The sequence below is a fragment of the Drosophila subpulchrella genome, unplaced genomic scaffold (assembly GCF_014743375.2).
Source record: "Drosophila subpulchrella strain 33 F10 #4 breed RU33 unplaced genomic scaffold, RU_Dsub_v1.1 Primary Assembly Seq354, whole genome shotgun sequence".
Lineage (NCBI taxonomy): Eukaryota > Metazoa > Arthropoda > Insecta > Diptera > Drosophilidae > Drosophila > Drosophila subpulchrella.
In genome coordinates, this window is record NW_023665577.1 from 7446261 (window position 1) to 7465455 (window position 19195).

The following is a 19195-nucleotide window of genomic DNA, read 5'->3' on the forward strand; positions in this document are numbered from 1 at the left end:
AAATATACCAATTGGTTAAATCAATTAAATAAATAATTATTGGATCTGAGTAAGAACCCTATTTAAAATTATAGACGTAACAATTAATACATTTTTAAGAAAGCTTACAAGTCCGACACTGCATTCCCAAAATTAAAACAACGATTTAAAGTTCGCAATAATCAAATACGTCTTTATTAAAGTCCAATTTCAAAAACACCCATACGAAGAGGATTTGATGACAATAACAACAGTAACGACTGGATAAACTTACGAAGTATTTTCAAAACACTGGGATATACGGCATATATCTGTTAGTTCTATACCAATTTGTATAAATATTGGAGATTACCAGTAACATATTTTTCTTTGGCAGTATTCAATTTAGTGGAATTCATATTATTTTAAAAAATTTTCTATCAATTTTAAGCAAGAATAAATTCGGTTAATAAGTACATATGTAAGTAATTAATTCTTCATAAATTGACCTAAATGCGCCTAAAAAATACATAATGATAATAGCTCTATTAAATAAGTGGATTGGGGAATAATATAAGTTTTCTTCTTCCGATTCATTCAACTACTGGAACTTGGGTACAATCAATCCCTTTAGCATATCAAAGCTATTTCCGTCGGGTTGCACTGTTTCTACGGCTCCATTTGGTAATTTCACCTTCAAAAATCCATAATCATCGATACCCACTATTTCAGCTTCCCGTTCTTGTTCATTTTGGAGGCAAATCTTGACGGTCTGACCGCTGTGGATAAAAATGTTTAAAATATATTTTTTAACGATTTAACAATTTTACCTGTGTAACCAGAGCGAGTAGTATAAGGCATAAAAACTATCAAAGTCTCCATTTTGTACCTCGCCCAAAAGTCTTTCGATTTCATTAAATATCGTGGCAATAAACAGCTCATACTTAAGAATGGGTAGTTTGTTGTTGGGGGCACGGATATTATGTTCCCTTATCAAATCGTTAATGCAAACAGTTGGTTTTGAATTATTTAAATTAATTCCACTGCCAATATTGACGATGGCTTGAGAACCCTGCAGAGTAGTGTTAACGACGAGGCCGCCAATTTTCTGGTTCCCATTTGCATATATGTCATTTGGCCACTTCAAAGAAATATCTAAAACCTGTAAATATTAAATTAAAAACAATATTAGTTTCTTAAATTGGTAATACAATTTTTGTAACTAATAAAACAAATATTCTTAAGTTTAAAACTTCATTAGAAACACTAAACACTTTGCTTAGATAAGACTTTATTTTGAAAATTCTTCTTAAGCCCGTTTTTTTTTGTTTCTGAATGGTAAAGAACTAACTATAAAATGTACATACGTGCAATGGTTTTTTTTTACAATGCTTCGCTAAAAAAAATAAACGTTTCGAAAGAAATAATACAAACACATTAGCTAAGGAACATATTATACATATATATTTTTCCTATAGTCAAAGGCACCAAATTTATTCGTGGGATGCCCCTAACGGATGTATTCAGACTCGTGCTTTTTTAGTACATTTTGAAAAGCCGAGCGACGAAGACTTTCCACGCACGGTCACACTGGCTCAATGCGCTGCACTTGACTTGGGTGTAGAGAAATTTCAACAACAGCCGAAGAAATTATAAAATTATAGTCTTTTCGCATTCCTCGAGCCGTCTCGAGTTGCGGGCGTGAGTGTGCGAAAGACGGAGCAGCAGCTGCGAAAGTAAAGGTCGCCGGAAGTGGGCCACAATGCGGAGCAGAGCCCCGACCCCAGGTCCCATCGAATCGTCGAGTCCCCGCGAGGGCGTCTGAAAAAATCAATCGGACTCCACTCCGCCACGAATGAGCAGGATGAGCAGCAACAACAACGCCCCCGCACACGCCCCAGACTCCGGCTCCAGCAATGCCAACGGTCCCGTCTCCGGGTCACTGTCCGTGGACAGCAACCTGGTCATCATCCAGGATATGATTGATCTCTCGGCCAACCATCTGGAGGGCCTGCGCACGCAGTGCGCCACTAGTTCCACGCTGACACAGCAGGAGATTCGCTGCCTGGAGTCCAAGCTGGTGCGCTACTTCTCCGAGCTGCTTCTGGCGAAGATGCGGCTCAACGAGCGCATCCCGGCCAATGGGCTGCTGCCCCATGCAACGGGCAATGAGCTGAGACAGTGGCTCCGGGTGGTGGGCCTCAGCCAGGAGACCCTCACCGCCTGCCTCACGCGCCTAACCACTCTGGAGCAGAGCCTGCGACTCAGCGACGAGGAGATACGCCAGCTGCTGGCCGACAGCCCTAGCCAAAGGGAAGAGGAGGAGCTGCGACGCCTGACTAGGGCCATGCAGAACTTAAGGAAGTGCATGGAATCGCTGGAGAGCGGCACTGCGGCAAGCAACAACGATCCAGAACAGTGGCACTGGGACTCCTGGGACAGGTCAATCCACATTCACCGCGGCAGCGTGGGCAATATAGGACTGGGTCAGAATTCAAGCGCCTCCCCGAGAACCCATCATCGCCAGCATGGTGTCAAGGGGAAAAACGCCGCTTTGGCCAACTCAACCAGCTCCCGGAGCGGCCGTCAATCGCCTACGGCAACGGAGGAGCTGAACAGTACGCAGGGTTCTCAGCTGACCCTGACTCTCACGCCCTCGCCACCCAACTCGCCCTTTACGCCTTCCAGCGGGGTGAGCAGCAGCCTCAATGGAACACCGCAGAGGAGTCGCGGTACACCGCCACCCGCCAGAAAGCACCAAACACTCCTGAACCAGAGCCAAGTGGACGGAGAGCAGCCTGCCGGTAATCGTTTGCCCACTGATCCCAGCCCCGATAGCCACAGTTCCGCCAGCTCTGACATCTTTGTGGACGCAAATACTAATGCTAGCTCCGGAGGAAGCACCTCAAACGTGCTTATGGTGCCATGCTCCCCGGGCGTGGGCCACGTTGGCATGGGTCATGCCATCAAGCATCGCTTCACCAAGGTCATAGGCTTCATGGCCACCTGTACTTTGTGTCAGAAGCAGGTGTTCTCCCGCTGTCTGAAGTGCACCGACTGCAAGTACATCTGCCATAAGTCTTGCGAGCCACACGTGCCGCCTTCCTGCGGACTGCCACGAGAATATGTGGACGAGTTTCGCCACATTAAGGAGCAGGGTGGATACGCCAGTCTACCGCATGTGCACGGCGCGGCCAAGGGATCACCGCTGGTTAAGAAGAACACTCTGGGCAAACCGCTTCATCAGCAGCACGGCGACAGCAGTTCGCCGAGCTCTAGCTGCACCAGTTCCACCCCAAGCAGTCCGGCGCTGTTCCACCAAAGAGATCGCGAGTTGGATCACGGTGGCAGCAGCTCCAGCGCCAATCTGGTTCCTACTCCATCGCTGGGCAAGCACCAGCAGGCTCAGTTCAACTTCCCCAACGTGACGGTGACGAGCAGTGGTGGAAGCGGAGGTGATACGCTTATTTCCAATGAACCAGTTCCAGAGCAATTCCCTGCCGTGCCTATCACCGCCAATGGAGCACTGGACAGCCTGGTTGGCAGTTCCAACGGGCACATGAGTTCCCTAATAGGCAGTCAGTCGTCAAATGCATCCAGTTCCGCCACCGTGACTGGTCTGGTCAACAGCACAACCAGCACCAGTACCAGCAGCTTCTTTCCACGCAAACTGAGCACAGCCGGAGTAGATAAGAGGACGCCCTTCACCAGCGAGTACACGGACACCCATAAGTCAAATGATAGCGATAAGACAGTCTCTTTGTCCGGAAGTGCCAGCACGGATTCGGACAGGACGCCCGTTCGAGTGGATTCAACGGAAGACGGAGATTCGGGGCAGTGGCGACAGAACTCCATTTCACTGAAGGAATGGGACATTCCGTACGGCGATTTACGCCTGCTAGAGCGGATCGGACAGGGCCGCTTTGGCACTGTTCATCGAGCCCTGTGGCATGGAGATGTAGCAGTAAAGCTGCTCAACGAGGACTACCTGCAGGACGAGCACATGCTGGAGACCTTTCGCAGCGAGGTGGCCAACTTCAAAAATACGCGGCACGAGAATCTGGTGCTGTTCATGGGAGCCTGCATGAATCCGCCATATTTGGCCATTGTGACTTCTTTGTGCAAGGGCAACACCCTGTACACGTACATCCACCAGCGTCGCGAGAAGTTCGCAATGAACCGGACTCTCCTAATTGCCCAGCAGATAGCTCAGGGCATGGGATACCTGCACGCGAGGGAGATCATCCACAAGGATCTACGCACAAAGAACATATTCATCGAGAATGGCAAGGTGATCATCACGGACTTTGGGCTGTTTAGCTCCACCAAGCTGCTCTACTGTGATATGGGCCTGGGGGTGCCCCACAACTGGTTGTGCTACCTGGCGCCGGAGCTCATCCGAGCGCTGCAGCCGGAGAAGCCGCGCGGAGAGTGCCTGGCGTTCACCCCCTACTCGGATGTCTACTCTTTTGGAACCGTGTGGTACGAGCTAATTTGCGGTGAGTTCACGTTTAAGGATCAACCGGCGGAGTCGATCATCTGGCAAGTGGGTCGTGGAATGAAACAATCGCTGGCCAATCTGCAGTCGGGACGCGATGTCAAGGACTTGCTAATGCTGTGCTGGACGTATGAGAAGGAGCACCGACCACAATTTGCGCGCCTGCTTTCGCTCCTGGATCACCTTCCCAAGAAGCGACTGGCGCGCAGTCCCTCCCATCCCGTCAACCTGTCACGGTCTGCGGAGTCCGTGTTCTGAGGGAGCTGCTTCCTGGTCACTGTCACTGTCTAGTACAATTACGACCGATTAACTAAGCTGGCTCGGTTTCTTCCCAAAACAGTAAACTTTCCTAAGCAAAGTTCTAACAAACTAAGCACAGATTGTAAATACTTAAACGTAACTACCAAATTATAGAAACGATTTTAAAACTAAATTATGTACGCATGTATCGGGTGCAATCAGTTGCAGTTGTGAGCAAACAAAACAAAGGCGAAAACAAATGTTAACTCGAAAAAGACAAAACGTTTAAATGTTAAAGAGCAGAGGCAAACTGAGAAGGCATAGACATATACAAACAAACAAGCACTGTGGCAAATATTAAAGTAAACGTTAATCAGGTGAGCAATTTCTAAATTGTTAATTATGTGTAAGTTAAACTCTATATATGTACATGTGTATACAGAAGTGTATATGAGGGATTAGTATTTAAATTAATATGTATTGTGTACTATGTGTACGTTCAAATGTATATAGTAAATGGACCTTAAATGCGAAATCAAGAAAAATGTCAAATAAACTTATCACTAAAGCCAAATTAACGTGACCTTTCTTATCTGATTTGTTTCGATGCATATGAATCACCAAAGATCGTTGGCTAATTCAAAGCGACCAGATGTTGAAAGCATCGCTGAAACCCCTAACGCTCTATGGCCCTTTTTATCTAAATACTTGTTTTTACTAGGCGGGTTTGCAATCATTACTCACCCCATACTGTTCATGACCCCGTAGAGAATTGACGATGGCCGCTCCAACCAGGTGCTGCAGAAGAGGCAACCGAGAGCCCAACGCTGAGTCCATGGCCAGGTGGAGTTGCAAGGAAAACATGGCACAGCCCAGGGGACTAAGCCACTGAAACACACGAAGGAATGGTAACTTTATAATCTGGAATCTGGAATTTGGAATCTTGGGACTCCTAGAATACTAACCTGATTATTACTGCGACCCACTCCAGAGGTCTGTTGCACGGGCAGCACTGCCAGACCATTGATGAGTTCCAGGTTGTTGATGACATGCATAGAACTGCTCACAACGGGTGCATAGATGACCAGTCGTCCAATGTGCTCCGTTTTAAGATGCTATATACAAAACGGGTATATCTTAATGTCAGCAGTTTGATTAAATTATACTTGCGCACATCAAAGTACTCTACGGTGGAGAAGTCGTCCGGACAGGAATGTATCAGTATGGGCAGGACATTGTTATTGGCCACTGGCGGCTTGTCGTCCTTTCCACAGAATTTGATCGTCAGCTTTGGCGTTGCTATGACGTTATCGGATCCACTGCATCGCAAACGCAACTTCTCCAAAAGCTCAAACTTGGTCTGGACGGTTAAAAAGACTCGTTTATTGAAATGCCCAAGTTGACAAACGATCTCATCCACTGCCTACCTCATGGCGGCCCAGGAAATAGGCGTGCTGATAGACCACTCCAGGCTGCGACTGATCGACACCCACTCCACCCTGGACCTGCACATCCAGGTACTTCCCCAAGAGATCCGCAAATATCTCGAGCCGAGTGCGTTCGTTCTGCTTCAGAATGGAGTACTTAATCTCATCCGATTCGAACTCGCTGGGATTCATTTCCAGATGAACCTGAATAAATTAGAGTTAATAAAGTAGAGTTAGCTAGCCGAGAAAATACATACCTGCGAGAAGACGGCCTTTCCCCCGCTCTGCAGGCTTTTGGCCAACATCAAGCTAGGCGTGTTCCAGGTTTCCTCGGTGCCCAGCACCTGTACATCCAAATTGTGGCTGTGCCCGGCCAGATCCTTCAGTTCCATGGACCTTGGACATACTAGAGCTCTGAGCAGCGTTTCGTGGTTTGATTTTGTGTTTTTTTTTTGTTTTTTTGGTTTATGTTTTTATTTTAGTTAATGGTAGGTAGGATTATAATAGTGATAGCACACACAAGTAGAAGCACACACAGAGATAGATAGATATAGAATGGGCAGGAAAATAAGCGATCAGGCAGACAGAAAAGTATAGTAGGACAATGGAATAGAAATGTCAAGCAAAATAAATAACCAATTAAAAAGTAAAGGGCTTATATTAATATTTATAAGGAATAATTCATTCGTGGATTTTAAATGAGAACCAAATTTGACATAAATCGGTTAGTTAATTATGCAGTTTCGAAAGGAGTTACGACAGGTTATGGTGCACACCGAATGAAATAGAAAGGAAGCCATATTCAGAAGAAACGAGACCAAATTTTAGCATGAAACGTTTGAGAAATAAAATGAGAGTTGGAATTAGTTAGAAACGGTTCAGTATTAGCACGAGTATTTTAAAAAATATTGGTTTGAACTTTGGTTATCACTTAGCTGACAAGCCCCATCCGTTAAATTAACCAATAGAAATTTTTTCGAAATAAAAAGGCCTTTTAAATCTTCCCCTAAGGTGCAACAAGCAATTTGTTTTGGATAGGGCTTTTCGGTGTATAAACATGCAACATAGAGGTTTCGAGGATACTTTTAAGTCTGTTAAAGGTTATTGCTCTATAAAATAGATCGGCAAGGTTAGCAATATGTTTTGGACGCTGTCAGTCTGCTGCTTCTCAGTGTGGTTGGGAAGCAGTGATGTTTACTTACGGTTTGCGGGAATGTGACTTAGTCGACTCCTCGCTGTCCGTGGAGAAGTGTTTCTTCACCGGCGACGGCTGGTAGCAGAAAATGTGGTGCATCATCTTGACCCGCTGCCACTTGTCATAGGAGAATTGAACCAATTCGTGCTCTCGAACCTAAGTTCAAATGTTTGCATCACCCCGTATTTAGTGAACAAAATCTGTCATTCTTACCTCCGCTGTACGATAGTTGGGCAGTATGAAGTGCAGTATATCCGAACACAGACTCAGCACCTTGCCGCCGTGCAGGAAGTAGTCTACCAAGATCTGACCAATTCCCGGCGCCACCGATCCGCAGACAACAAGCAGAGCAGTCTGCTCTGTCCAGTATTTTAGGGCCGCTTGCTGCGGCATCAGCGGGTAGATGGTGTACACATTCCGCTCCAGCAGCTGCTGAAGAGTGGCCAGGGTGGACTCGCGGGCGCTGGCACTGTCCGAGTAGACTAAAACATTCAGAGGCTTGCTCTCCTGCAGACTATTCTTATTCCGTTGCAGCACAGGTCGTGAAGGAGCAATGCCAGCCGACGGAGGAGAATTCAAAGGCTTCACCACCTCAAAGGATTTGCTGGGCTTCGTTGGTTTATCTGATGACTTCACAGGCTCATTGACATCACTGAGGGTTGATGGCTTGGTCGATGGAGCAGCCTTAATGGGCGAGACCTCCACCCTCTCTATCTTCTGCATCTGGGACGCCTGGGCGGCGGCTAGTTTTTCCAATTCACTTGGTTTACGTTCGCCTTTACTTGGCGTCGACTTTGAGTCCTCTTTGGTTATGACTGGCTTGCTTTCGTTCTTAGCAGGAGTGGACTTAGCTTCGCTTTTAGCAGGACTGGTTTTTGCTTCACTTTTAGCAGGAGAAAGTTTGACCGGCGTTCCCTTGGGCTCTGCTTTCTGGGAACTATCCGCTACCCTGGCCGGAGACAGAGATGCCTTGTTGGTCGGCTCCACCACAGCCACAGCCTTGGCCACGGGCTCCGGGGTCTGGCGATGCTCATGGGCGATGAGATCTGGTTTCGTCCTTCCCTCGGAGCGATTTCTTTGGTACTCGAACTCGGTGGCTTGGTGGGCCAGCACGCCGACGGCTCGAAGATCCTCCAGGTGCTTCTTCCAACCATCCTTGTCCAGACCGACGGTGGTGCGGGACTGGCGCTTCAGGTGATTGGCCAGCAACTCAAAGGGCTGCGGATCACCTTCTCGCTGAACCGCTGGGAAAAAAGGAGGAACTTATTAGTATGTTTCCTAGAAGAATCAGTTTGCATGAGAACGATTTTAGGTCCAGCTTACACTCAATCCGCAAAAGTGGCAGCTGATCGTTAATGCATAAATTATTTCGCAAGAAAGTCGTTATCAAAAGTTGCGTGAAGTGCTCGACGTCTGTCTCGATGAGCACCGCCAGGTGGGAGTCTATTTTCCATGCAATTAGCTTACCGTAATCTTCGAGCTGATTCATGGGCAGCCGACATGCAAGTAGAAGGAAGAGGAACGAAGGGAGACCCCTGGTTAGCGGATATGTATACATGTGTATGACGCCATCCCTCTATCGATTCAACCGTCCTGGAACGGCTACATCTTAATCACATTACCACACGCACCGCCGTCATCTTTATAGCCGATTTTTGATTACCCTTAACTTTTAAGGTTAGCCATTCAATTTTTTTGAAGAAAATATATGTTAATTTTCTAGTTTACAATAATCTCTGTACCATATTATTTTAACAACTATTTTCTTATTGAATAACAACGTTTAATTAACTTCTTTTTTTGGGAAAAATTTGTACATTTTTCAAACCATAAATAACTAAATTTAAATTTTGATATTTATGCAATTGTGCATTGTTTAAACAAAAAGGATAAAAATAAAGAATACAAAATATCTCAGTTTACAAAGGCCCTCTAAAACAAGGATATATTTGCAATGGTAAATTTTACGAAAAATATCGTTTTACTTGAAAGTACTTATGTGCGGGGAACTCCACCCTTAATTATAGAGGATTATAATTATTAACATTATAAAAATCAAAGAGGAAGATATTTATTAGGAACATTTCTCTAAGGAAGGTAATCTTTGTACTGTGTAAGTCTTCCTAGCCGTTCAAAGCTACTTTAAAGTTTGAATTAAAGATATCATATAAAATGGGAAAGGTTATCAAATGATTTCTGTCCACAACCCTCAAATGGGAATGCAAGTTAGAGATTTTTAATGCATATACTACACAGAAAAATTCAGTCCGTGCAATATTGCTTGTCTAAAGAGCCTATGTGTGACCTTTAAGATGACTTAAGTCCCACTTCAGAGTCCGGTGCGCGGACCCCCCAACTTACCCGCACAGCCGTCGTGTCCTGGGAGCTGGGCCGCTGCACTGGCTCCACGTGGGCCTCCAGGAGCAGCTGCATCCGTTGCCCGCCCTTCGTGGACAGCGAAACCCGTTGCCTGGGCGGAGTGTCCGCCTCCGTGGGCGTGGTCACCGGCGTCAGAGTGTCGGCGGCGTAGGAGAAGGGCAGCAGACTGGGCGCCGCCGGGAAGCTGATCCAGGGCGTGATGTGGAGCGTCTGCAGCGGACGGAGGCAGCAGCCCCGCTGATTGGCGTGCAGCCACAGGATGTCCGTGACCTTGGCCGCATTGCGGTTGCCGCACAGCTCGGAGCTGGCCAGGGCGGGATCTGGGGACGGAGGAGGAGGGGATTCTACAGCTCAGCCGCGTTCCAACGACTCCGCCACTCACCGAATCCATCGTCACTGCCCGCTTGAAGGGCGTAGAAGGCGATGCTCGAGGGCTGCGCCAGGTGCTCGGCGATCTTGGAGCAGGCCTTCTGGATGCGCCAGGATTGCAGGACGGTGGCGCTCACGTAATACAGGGTCAACATCGGGAATGTCTGCTGGGTACTGGTACCGCCTTTGATTCGGAGTTATTCGAGAACGACTTATGACCGGGCACAAGTTACATCTTGATTGGGTCCAAAATCAATGGCGGTTTCGTAATTTGCCCGATTTCGCTCGCCCTTGCGGATTTATCGGTTGCTATGGCCAAAAGAAGCGCTTCCTGGTACGCCGTTTTCAGCCAGTTGACACACTTTCCGCCCTCCTTGCCCACGGACTTTTATTGTTGATTACTGCATTCCACTCCAACTGGACGAAGCTTATCCACAAATGATTCCGATAAGAAAGCGCGGCAGGCGTTTACAGTGCTGTCGGCTTGGCCTTTTTCGGCCAGATCTGTCGGGTTTTCAGGGTGAACCTTTTGATTTCTTTGAATTTTTATGGCACTCAATTACATAATCAATATATGAAAATGGAAATCAATAGTGCGACATAAAAATATATTAAGGGTCGCCACTTTGCTGAACGGTAACCTTAATATATTGCATATGATTTACTGAATGGTGGAGATGCGCGCGTGATGCGACTTTGGCGTTTCACGTAGTCTGTCTGCACATCACTAGCTGCGGTGTTTTTTGGTACATTTTGAGCACACGCCGCTTTAAGCTGTTTTCAATTAGCAATATATTTGCAAATTGTTTTTCGCAGCTAAATAAAAGTACTTAAGCCGATTTGAGTTGGTCCATTGGCCACGGAGCCGGCATGCTGTTGGGCGAATACGATACGACCCGGCGACTTCTGTTTATCGTGGCCGTTCTGCTGATCGTCCTGTATGCGAAGACGTACCTGCTACCCGGCGTGGATCTGGACTACAACTAGAGGATTAGGGCGCTCCGACGGGGTCGGATCCGAACGAAGGACTGCGCCGCGATGACGGACCGGAGGGTATCGTACTTCTACAACGCGGACGTGGGCAACTTCCACTATGGAGCCGGGCATCCGATGAAGCCGCAACGCCTGGCGGTCACCCACAGCCTAGTGATGAACTATGGGCTGCACAAGAAAATGAAGATCTACAGGCCGTACAAGTAAGTACGAGTGCAAGCAGTGTCCCTTGATCCATTCTGACCTATATTCTCTTGCAGGGCCAGTGCCCAGGACATGCTCCGCTTCCACAGCGACGAGTACATCGCCTATCTCCAGCAGGTGACTCCGCAGAACATCCAGTGCAATTGTAAGTAGCGAAAGTGCTAATTAGAGAACTTGCCTAATTGAAAAACAAGTGGATGGTTTAATTACCTAAACTTTTGGCGGGGTTTTAACAGACAGTGGGGAGCATTGGCCATCTGGCAATCATACTCATAATTCAGTTTAGAATATTCTTGTTTAAGTCAAGGTTATAAAACATGAACTTGAAATATCTCTTTCAGCCGTGGCCTACACCAAGTACCTGGCGCACTTCAGCGTGGGGGAGGACTGTCCCGTGTTCGACGGCCTCTTCGACTTTTGTGCAATGTACACGGGTGCCTCGCTGGAGGGGGCCCAGAAGCTGAACCACAACCACAGCGACATCTGCATCAACTGGTCGGGTGGACTGCATCACGCCAAGAAGTTTGAGGCGAGTGGCTTCTGCTACGTGAATGACATTGTCATCGGCATCCTGGAGCTGCTGAAGTACCATCCTCGGGTGCTCTACATCGATATAGATGTGCACCATGGCGATGGGGTGCAGGAGGCCTTCTACCTCACGGACCGAGTGATGACGGCCTCGTTCCACAAATACGGCAATTACTTCTTCCCAGGCACCGGGGACATGTACGAGATTGGCGCGGAATCGGGTCGATACTATAGCGTAAACGTGCCGCTCAAGGAAGGCATTGATGATCAGAGCTACTTCCAGGTGTTCAAGCCAATCATCTCGGCCATCATGGACTTCTACCGGCCAACGGCCATTGTTTTGCAGTGTGGCGCGGATTCTCTGGCCGGAGATCGACTCGGTTGCTTCTCCCTGAGCACAAAGGGGCATGGAGAGTGTGTCAAGTTTGTAAAGGAGCTCAATGTACCCACTCTGGTCGTCGGAGGAGGTGGCTACACCCTGCGGAACGTGGCCCGCTGTTGGACGCACGAGACCTCGCTGTTGGTGGACCAAGATATTGAAAATGATCTCCCTGCCACCGAGTATTACGACTTCTTCGCCCCCGACTTCACTCTCCATCCAGAGATTAACTCACGGCAGGATAATGCAAACTCAAAGCAGTATCTGGAACTAATCGTAAAGCATGTGTACGAAAACCTTAAAATGTGCCAGCACTCGCCGAGCGTCCAAATGGTGCAGACGCCGCCGGATGTGGACTTGGAGGAGCTGCGCAACAACCGGGACGAGGCGGCCGACCCCGACGTACGAATGTCCGTGGCTGATGAAGACAAGATGGTCGATGCCAAGAACGAGTTCTACGACGGCGATCAGGACCAAGACAAACCGGATTCGGCGGAGAGTTAGTATTGGTTAGCGTAGTGTAAGGTTTTGTGTTTAGGGTAAGCAGTAAAGAGCAGCAGGTTAGTTTGTACCTTAATTTGGGATTATTTTAAAAAATACAACATCTTTAAAGAACAAGATATTTCCTGAGACTCTTAGTGGAACGTAGTTGGTTTTAAAATCGACAGACACGCATTTATTTGAGATGAATAATGGTACTTATTAGGAGGATTACTTTAGTGACATATTACTGGATCTCGGAAGATCACCAGCCGGTTGTGGTGTTGGCCAATCGCCGCATTCGGCGCGTGTTTCGGTCCTGGTCGCGGATCTTCTTCTCCATCTCCGCGTCGGTGAGGGTCTCTAGGAACGGGGCCCACGCGTCAGCGTCGCTGGGATTCCGGAACGGCACATCGATCGTTGACAGTGGGGCTTCGCTGAAGGCGTAAGTGCGGCAATGCCAAGATAGCTGGCCTCGAATGCTGTAGGCAATGGCAGTGACAAACTCTCCACCCAATCCCAATTCCGCACAGAGCTTTATGGCGAACTCCTCCGGGTTGTTGTTCTTTTCGGACATGTCCCACTCGACTTGGTCGACGAGAGAGGTGTTGCCCACGTGAATGTTCAGCTTGACGATTACCCGCTGGTCACAGCTCTCCTCCAAGATAGGAGGGTCGTTGGGAAAAGCTTCGATCTGTTGCCGGATGGCCTGCGCGATAGCTGGCACAAAGGGCAGGGGATTGAGGTCCAGGTCGTCGCACAGCACCTCCGCAAATTGTTCCGGCGTGATCATACTCTCGTTTTTGTTCCAGGTGAAGGTGTCGCGCAGCTTCTGACCCTCCAGTTCCATGTCCAGTCGGATTGGCACCAGGCACTCCTTTTGCGCCGCGTTCTCCAGGCTGGCCGTGGGATCTGTGTCATCGAAGCACATCGGGAATGTGCGCACCTTCTTCGTGTGCACTCGGTTGCGGTTGATGGGCGTGGCCTGGGGCACTGCGTCCAAGTGGCTGGAGTTGGGCATCGTGGGCACATACTGCGGCTGCTTCTTGGACTTGCTCTCCCGCGGCACGGGCGTGTCGGAGGTGTTCACGGAAACGGCGCGGTACCTGGGACGCAGTTTCATGGTTAAATTAGATAAACTTGGACACTGCTAGCTTATATGAACGCCACTACAGGCCTTTACAAGTAACCTGCTTTATCTGTCAAACTAAAAACGCCCAATATGTTTCTGTAAAACTGTAGTACCTTATTCTGGATGTCATAATGACATTTGCCTATTGGACTAGAACTATATACTAGATCCCTGCAAAAGTTTGTCAAACCTTAAGCCCAACTGACCTATTTGAGACCCATTTGTAGAGTCTATACAGGCAGATAACGAACACATGTATCTAACAAGAAAACTAAAAATTAATAAGTAATTAACAACTTTTGGTTGAGACTTAAACTTGTTCAATAAGTCCATGGTTCCATATGATCGGCTACTACAGACTTTTAAGATTGACAGTGTTAGGAAGACCACCTTAAAAAGGAAATCCTCATGTACATACAACTCTAATTACTCTGTTAATGATGCTGAAGTGATCTTTGTAACAGTGTAGTGCCTGATCTAATCCCAAGTAATACCCTTTCAGACAGATTCTCCCCACTTACTTTTCATCGTTGCCGGCCATGATGTCGTCCACCTCCACGGCGCGGAGCAGCGAGACGGAACTGGCCAGGATGTGGGAACTTAGGCCGGACTCGGCCAGCCGCTTGCGCTCCTCGTTGGACAGGACGATGCGCGTCATGCCCGGGTACTTCTTGTACAGGATGCCGCGGAAGTGGCGCATGTAGTTGCCCACCTCGGAGCCCACGTAATAGTACTCGCCGCCCTCCTCCAGCTGGAAGGCCACCGGCTTGTCCCCGTACGTCTGCAGCGCCATGTTGGGTCTGTCTGCTTCCTTGGGGTTTCAGATCGCGGATTGTCTGCGGGATTCCTTCTTAATATTCAGTAACTTAAATTTTCCTGCCGCATACACAAACACAGACATGTACATACATGGCGTCTATCGCGGAAGTGTTGGAAAACGTGCGACCTCCACCAACGCAATTCAGTGATGCCGTCTTCTGGCTACTAAAAAGATAGATAAAGTATAAAAATAGCTTACTTTTTTTTAAAAGTTGAAGTTAGACATTTTTGAAAAATGAATATTTAAAATATATAAATGCAACATATTTGGTGACTCAGCTCTGGCTTTAAAATATAACTTGAAATAAAATTTGAATAAAACAAAGTTAAAATTGGTGAAGGGATATTATATTTATACAAATAATATTTAGCCTGCCATCTCTGCAAGCCGAACCCGCACTCCCTTTCCAGCACTGGTTCCCATGCGATCAAAAATATTCGTTAATTATTTTTAAGATTGCCTCAAAGATGTCTTTTTTACGCAGTGCCGCTGGTCTACTGGCTCGCGCCAAGCCTCTGGATGGCTCCACCACAGGTACGTAGTCCAAGCGCATCCAATCCCAGTCAGTAAATGTGATTTCCGGCAGTGCAAACACGGCGCCACATCAAACGTTGGGTTTCGCCGACGTTACGTGAACTCGCCCACCGGCAGAAGAAACTGGGACCGCAGAAACCGGAGGCCCGTTCCGGATTTGTGGAGTGGAACCAACGCTCGGAGCTGTTCGCTTTTGGCAAGCGTTTGGGTGAATCCTTCGAGCAGTCCCAGCTGCAGCGTGCCTTCACAGAGAAATCGTTCGCTCGTCGAGAGGAGGAGCGCCGCCGGCAGCTGGGCATTGAAGAGGCAGACCTCCACATGACCGACAACAGCGATCTGATCGAGAAGGGCCAGCACATCGCCCGCGCCTACGTGGAGGCATTCCTGCTACACCAGCTGCCGAAGGTTCCAAAAGAAGGTCTCCAGGCAATCGCCAACTTTCTGCTCAGCACCGAAACACTGGCTCACGTGTCCTCTCACCTGGGCACCAAGGATTTGATTCACTCCACGGAGTACCCACCCTCAGAGGAAAGTCTGGCGCAATCCCTGCAGGCGGTTATCGGCGCTCTGGCGAATTCCAGCGGCATCGAGAGGGCTTTTCTCTTTGTCCGCGACTTTATCTGCACGCAGCTAAACCAAAAGGACCTGTTGGATGTTTGGACACCCCAGGAACCGTTGCAGCTGTTGGACAAGATATGCCAGGAGCGAAAGCTGGGCGAAGCAGAGCCTCGGCTGCTCGGAGATTGCGGCAGAAACACTGTGCTGGCGGCGTACCAAGTGGGCATCTACGCTAATCGTCAGCTACTGGGCAAGGGATTCGGCGAGGATCTAAAGACAGCCACCGAAACGGCGGCCATCGATGCCTTGCAGAGCATCTTTGATACCCACGATAACCGACGACCCTTCGACTTTTCTGTACAGCTAGAGACCAAGAACGTGCGATTGGGCTGAGAAACGGAACGGGATCTGCGTCCTAGTTGATTATTGTAATTTGCACTAAACACATGTACGCATGCATTGTCAGAGAAGTTTGCGTTTTAAAATCATTTAACTACGGTTCAACAACTGCATCTTAGTCGCTATCGTCGCGCTTCTTATCGTGGGCGCTGGGCGTAGCCGGTGTGGGTGGTCCCAGGTCGTCCGGCTTGCTCTCCAGCGAAAAGGGCGGAATCTTGCAATCGAACGAGTAGCCATCCTCGCGCTCCAGCCTGAAGGTTCCCCACATATGGCCGCTGGGTGCCTGCAGGCTCACATGGCTGCTGTACTGAAAGGCTGGCAGCCGTGGGCTGAGAATGGGCTCCTGGCCCACCACTCCCCTCCCGCGCACCGTTTCCAAGGTTCCGGACAGCGAGAAGATGCGCCAGTGGCGCTCACGCAGCTGCACACTGAGCTCGCCAAGGTTCTCCAGGCGGATGCAGTAGCGCCACTAAAATGGTAGTCGATTACAACAATATATAATTGCACATGCCTTCATTACGCACCCAGTAAACAGAACTAGCAGGCGTCTCGCGGCAACCCATGTAGAAGGGGATCACCGTAATGCGCACATTCTCCGTGGTCTCCTTGTGCACATCGCTCATGTCCAGCCAGGGATGGTTCTTTTCCTGCCACGCCTTCAGTGTGTCCTGTCCCACGAACGGCGGATCCGCCTCTGGAGCGTGCGTGAGGAACTTGTCGAACAGCTCATGCTGCAGCGGACTCTTCTCGCTGGAGTTGTAGGGCATGATGTCCTCGTGTGCCACATAGTCCAGTCCGGGGATGGCGTACAAGCTGCGGTTTGAGTCCTGGTTGCCCAGGAAAGTGACCGCCTCGGTCTGGGCGCGCTGCAATGCAGGAAATAACCACTTAGTAACTAAAGGAAGCAACGAAAATAGCAGCTTACAATGTGCGGACAGTCGCGGGTGTCGATTAGGACCTGGTAGAAGGTTTGCACCTTGCCCTTGACCTCCTTGGGGTCCACCTGCGTGGCGGTCCCCATGTTGGTGGTGCCTTCTGGTTCAGCGGGAGTCTCTGACTGATAGGCGGCCGAGGAGGGGGCATCCCCACTCTGGGCGGATGAGGTCGTCGGCGGAGCGGAGGTGTTGGCCTTGACCCGGAGGGAAGCCTCTTTGGTGCGGTGCTGCTGCGCCGGATTGGCGGTCGCCGTCGTCGTGGCGCTTATCTTGCCGGGGTTGTGCAGATCGCGGTCGTAGACGCGGGCTGTCCAGGGGAAGAGGATGACGCCGCGGTAGCCGAAGATGCGGTGCAGGAAGAGCTGGCCCGTCTCGTACCGGTCGTCGCGGGCCTCCACCAGGCGACCCACCTCAGCGAGTCTGTAGTAAGATGTGTTATGCAATATTCAGGAGGATTCAGGACACCACTCACTTGGTTGGGTACACCGCTTGCTTCTTGATGCCCCTCCGCACCAGGATGTCCACCCGTTGCAGCAGGCGCCATCGCTGATCCCACTTGAACACTTGCACCAGCAAGCCCATCACGGCGCATCCAAAGTTCGGAGTCCCGGGGAGCACCTCTTTGATTTCGGCGGAGAGCTACGCGGTTTATGCAACAAGCTGCGGCTTCTTGTGGCGATCGGTTCTCACGTTTGCTTCGCTTCAGCGAGGTACATGTGCTTTACAATTTTGTAGCAGTCTCTAAAATATCAACATTGTTATGAAAAAATTTTGATATTGTTTTCGGCACTGGAAAAAAACAACTATGCGTTTGCGCCGAGTCGCCGATAACTATATTCGATTGTCGATGACTTTTTGGGGATAACAATTTAACAGAAAATCGTTAAAAGGGAAAAAAGTTAAATACTACTATAAAGTTATGCTCATAGCGTAGTCCCGTTGTCTAGTTACTAAGCTCAAAGATATTGGAGAAATTTAAATTCACAAATTTTTCACAGCACATAGTTCATAATAGGAAGACTAAGTACCGTTCTGTTTTTTTTCCCATTTTATCGCTCTCATTTTTAAAATTAGTTAAATATAGGATATTCCCTAAACATTCGAAAATATAATTTTAGTTAGGGTATTTTCTATATAGTAAATTTAAAAAAACACATTTTTAGTTCTTAAAAATTTTAACTAAATTAATATTAATCAGAAACCAGATAGTCAGAGGTTAAAATTACACACAATAAATTTGCGAATGGAACTTAAAAAATTCGAGAACGCAGCCATCTAGGAAATGCCCTATAAGTAAAACTGTTTTAAATCATCTGATATACATAGTTGGTTGCAATAACACTGCCTTAATAACCAGATTCAAGGTACGCCCACGTAGACAAGTGGTGATTTAAGAGTGTGATCGATTTGATGATTTTTATGCATTTTGCCTTCCACTTAATATCGTGATGACACAGTTTTTTGGGAATTTTAAAAAAGACGTATATTTGGTTAGACTCTTTATTTGCATATTTAAACCTATACTCTATTCAATCTGTTTTTCAAGACTTTTTAATCTCTCTTAAGGCTTCCTAAGTGCTCAGTTTAATGTTTATTTGAACTATTTCTCTTCTTTGCTTTTGGACAGAGGCTTTTCATTCCAGACAATACTTCTCGAAAAAAAACTATTTCGGGTTGTTGTGTTGCCAAAGAAGAATCTGAAGTCCCTAATGGTGTTGGAGAATTGCAGAATTCATAGAAGAGAGCAGGGCTAAATGCTTTATCTTTTGAGAATGTGTGCTCTCGATATGGAGATGAAGTCTTCGTTCTCCGATTCAAGCATAAATAGTTCTCGCTCCAAGATTCAATTTTCAAATAAAAATGCTACATTTTAAAAAACTCTATATATATTTTAGGCTCACGGCTTTCATTTTATTATTAAGTTGATATACATGGAGGGGTGGTCTTCCAAGTTCGGATAACTTATAAATGTAGTGCCTTGATGAATCCCAATCGGTGGAATAGCCATTTTGATCTCGTAATCCCTTATGTACTTGGCTATTGGACACATAAACTGTAAAAAATTGGCAGTGTTGTCTAAATTGGTAAGTTTACAAAAAAAATTTAGAAAAATTTATTCGCTATTGTATTTACTTTTTAAGATTAATGCAAAGATTGACTGCCACTC

General features: G+C 47.8%; 7 protein-coding genes across 10 annotated transcripts; 4 read left to right on the top strand and 3 right to left on the bottom strand.

Moving 5' to 3' along the window:
• Positions 1-144: 144 nt before the first annotated feature.
• LOC119561005 (biotin--protein ligase) lies at positions 145-10221 on the bottom strand. Of its 4 annotated transcripts, none has more exons than XM_037874821.1 (12): positions 10080-10221; positions 9680-10017; positions 8642-8798; positions 7532-8562; positions 7326-7474; positions 6381-6537; positions 6124-6327; positions 5871-6056; positions 5662-5811; positions 5441-5584; positions 789-1120; positions 145-737 (listed from the first exon to the last, which is right to left on the bottom strand). In XM_037874821.1, exons 1-12 carry the CDS (start codon positions 10219-10221, stop codon positions 560-562), a joined length of 3168 nt encoding a protein of 1055 aa, XP_037730749.1. In that variant the 3' UTR covers positions 145-559. The 4 variants fall into 4 exon arrangements, with proteins under 4 accessions (XP_037730749.1, XP_037730753.1, XP_037730752.1 ...); XM_037874825.1 differs by having other exon boundaries at positions 560-737; positions 6381-6519; positions 8786-8798; XM_037874824.1 differs by having other exon boundaries at positions 560-737; positions 8786-8798.
• LOC119561006 (kinase suppressor of Ras 1) lies at positions 1534-5267 on the top strand. Its single transcript, XM_037874826.1, has one exon. It carries the CDS (start codon positions 1814-1816, stop codon positions 4712-4714), a length of 2901 nt encoding a protein of 966 aa, XP_037730754.1. The 5' UTR covers positions 1534-1813; the 3' UTR covers positions 4715-5267.
• Positions 10222-10809: 588 nt separating the features above from the next.
• Positions 10810-11113, top strand: LOC119561015. Its single transcript, XM_037874836.1, has one exon. The coding sequence runs from the start codon at positions 10937-10939 to the stop codon at positions 11051-11053; it is 117 nt and encodes a 38-aa protein (XP_037730764.1). The 5' UTR covers positions 10810-10936; the 3' UTR covers positions 11054-11113.
• LOC119561008 (histone deacetylase 3) lies at positions 11071-12792 on the top strand. The gene is made up of 3 exons (XM_037874829.1): positions 11071-11262; positions 11320-11408; positions 11605-12792. The coding sequence occupies exons 1-3, from the start codon at positions 11105-11107 to the stop codon at positions 12672-12674; spliced, it is 1317 nt and encodes a 438-aa protein (XP_037730757.1). The 5' UTR covers positions 11071-11104; the 3' UTR covers positions 12675-12792.
• Positions 12793-12819: 27 nt separating this feature from the next.
• LOC119561011 (SWI/SNF-related matrix-associated actin-dependent regulator of chromatin subfamily B member 1) lies at positions 12820-14696 on the bottom strand. The gene is made up of 2 exons (XM_037874831.1): positions 14304-14696; positions 12820-13756 (listed from the first exon to the last, which is right to left on the bottom strand). The coding sequence occupies exons 1-2, from the start codon at positions 14573-14575 to the stop codon at positions 12916-12918; spliced, it is 1113 nt and encodes a 370-aa protein (XP_037730759.1). The 5' UTR covers positions 14576-14696; the 3' UTR covers positions 12820-12915.
• A 280-nt stretch (positions 14697-14976) lies between these two features.
• LOC119561012 (39S ribosomal protein L44, mitochondrial) lies at positions 14977-16164 on the top strand. Its single transcript, XM_037874832.1, has 2 exons — positions 14977-15136; positions 15189-16164. The coding sequence occupies exons 1-2, from the start codon at positions 15070-15072 to the stop codon at positions 16085-16087; spliced, it is 966 nt and encodes a 321-aa protein (XP_037730760.1). The 5' UTR covers positions 14977-15069; the 3' UTR covers positions 16088-16164.
• Positions 16079-17856, bottom strand: LOC119561009 (polymerase delta-interacting protein 2). The gene is made up of 4 exons (XM_037874830.1): positions 17501-17856; positions 17019-17448; positions 16618-16959; positions 16079-16562 (listed from the first exon to the last, which is right to left on the bottom strand). Exons 1-4 carry the CDS (start codon positions 17608-17610, stop codon positions 16209-16211), a joined length of 1236 nt encoding a protein of 411 aa, XP_037730758.1. The 5' UTR covers positions 17611-17856; the 3' UTR covers positions 16079-16208.
• Between the last annotated feature and the right edge of the window lie 1339 nt (positions 17857-19195).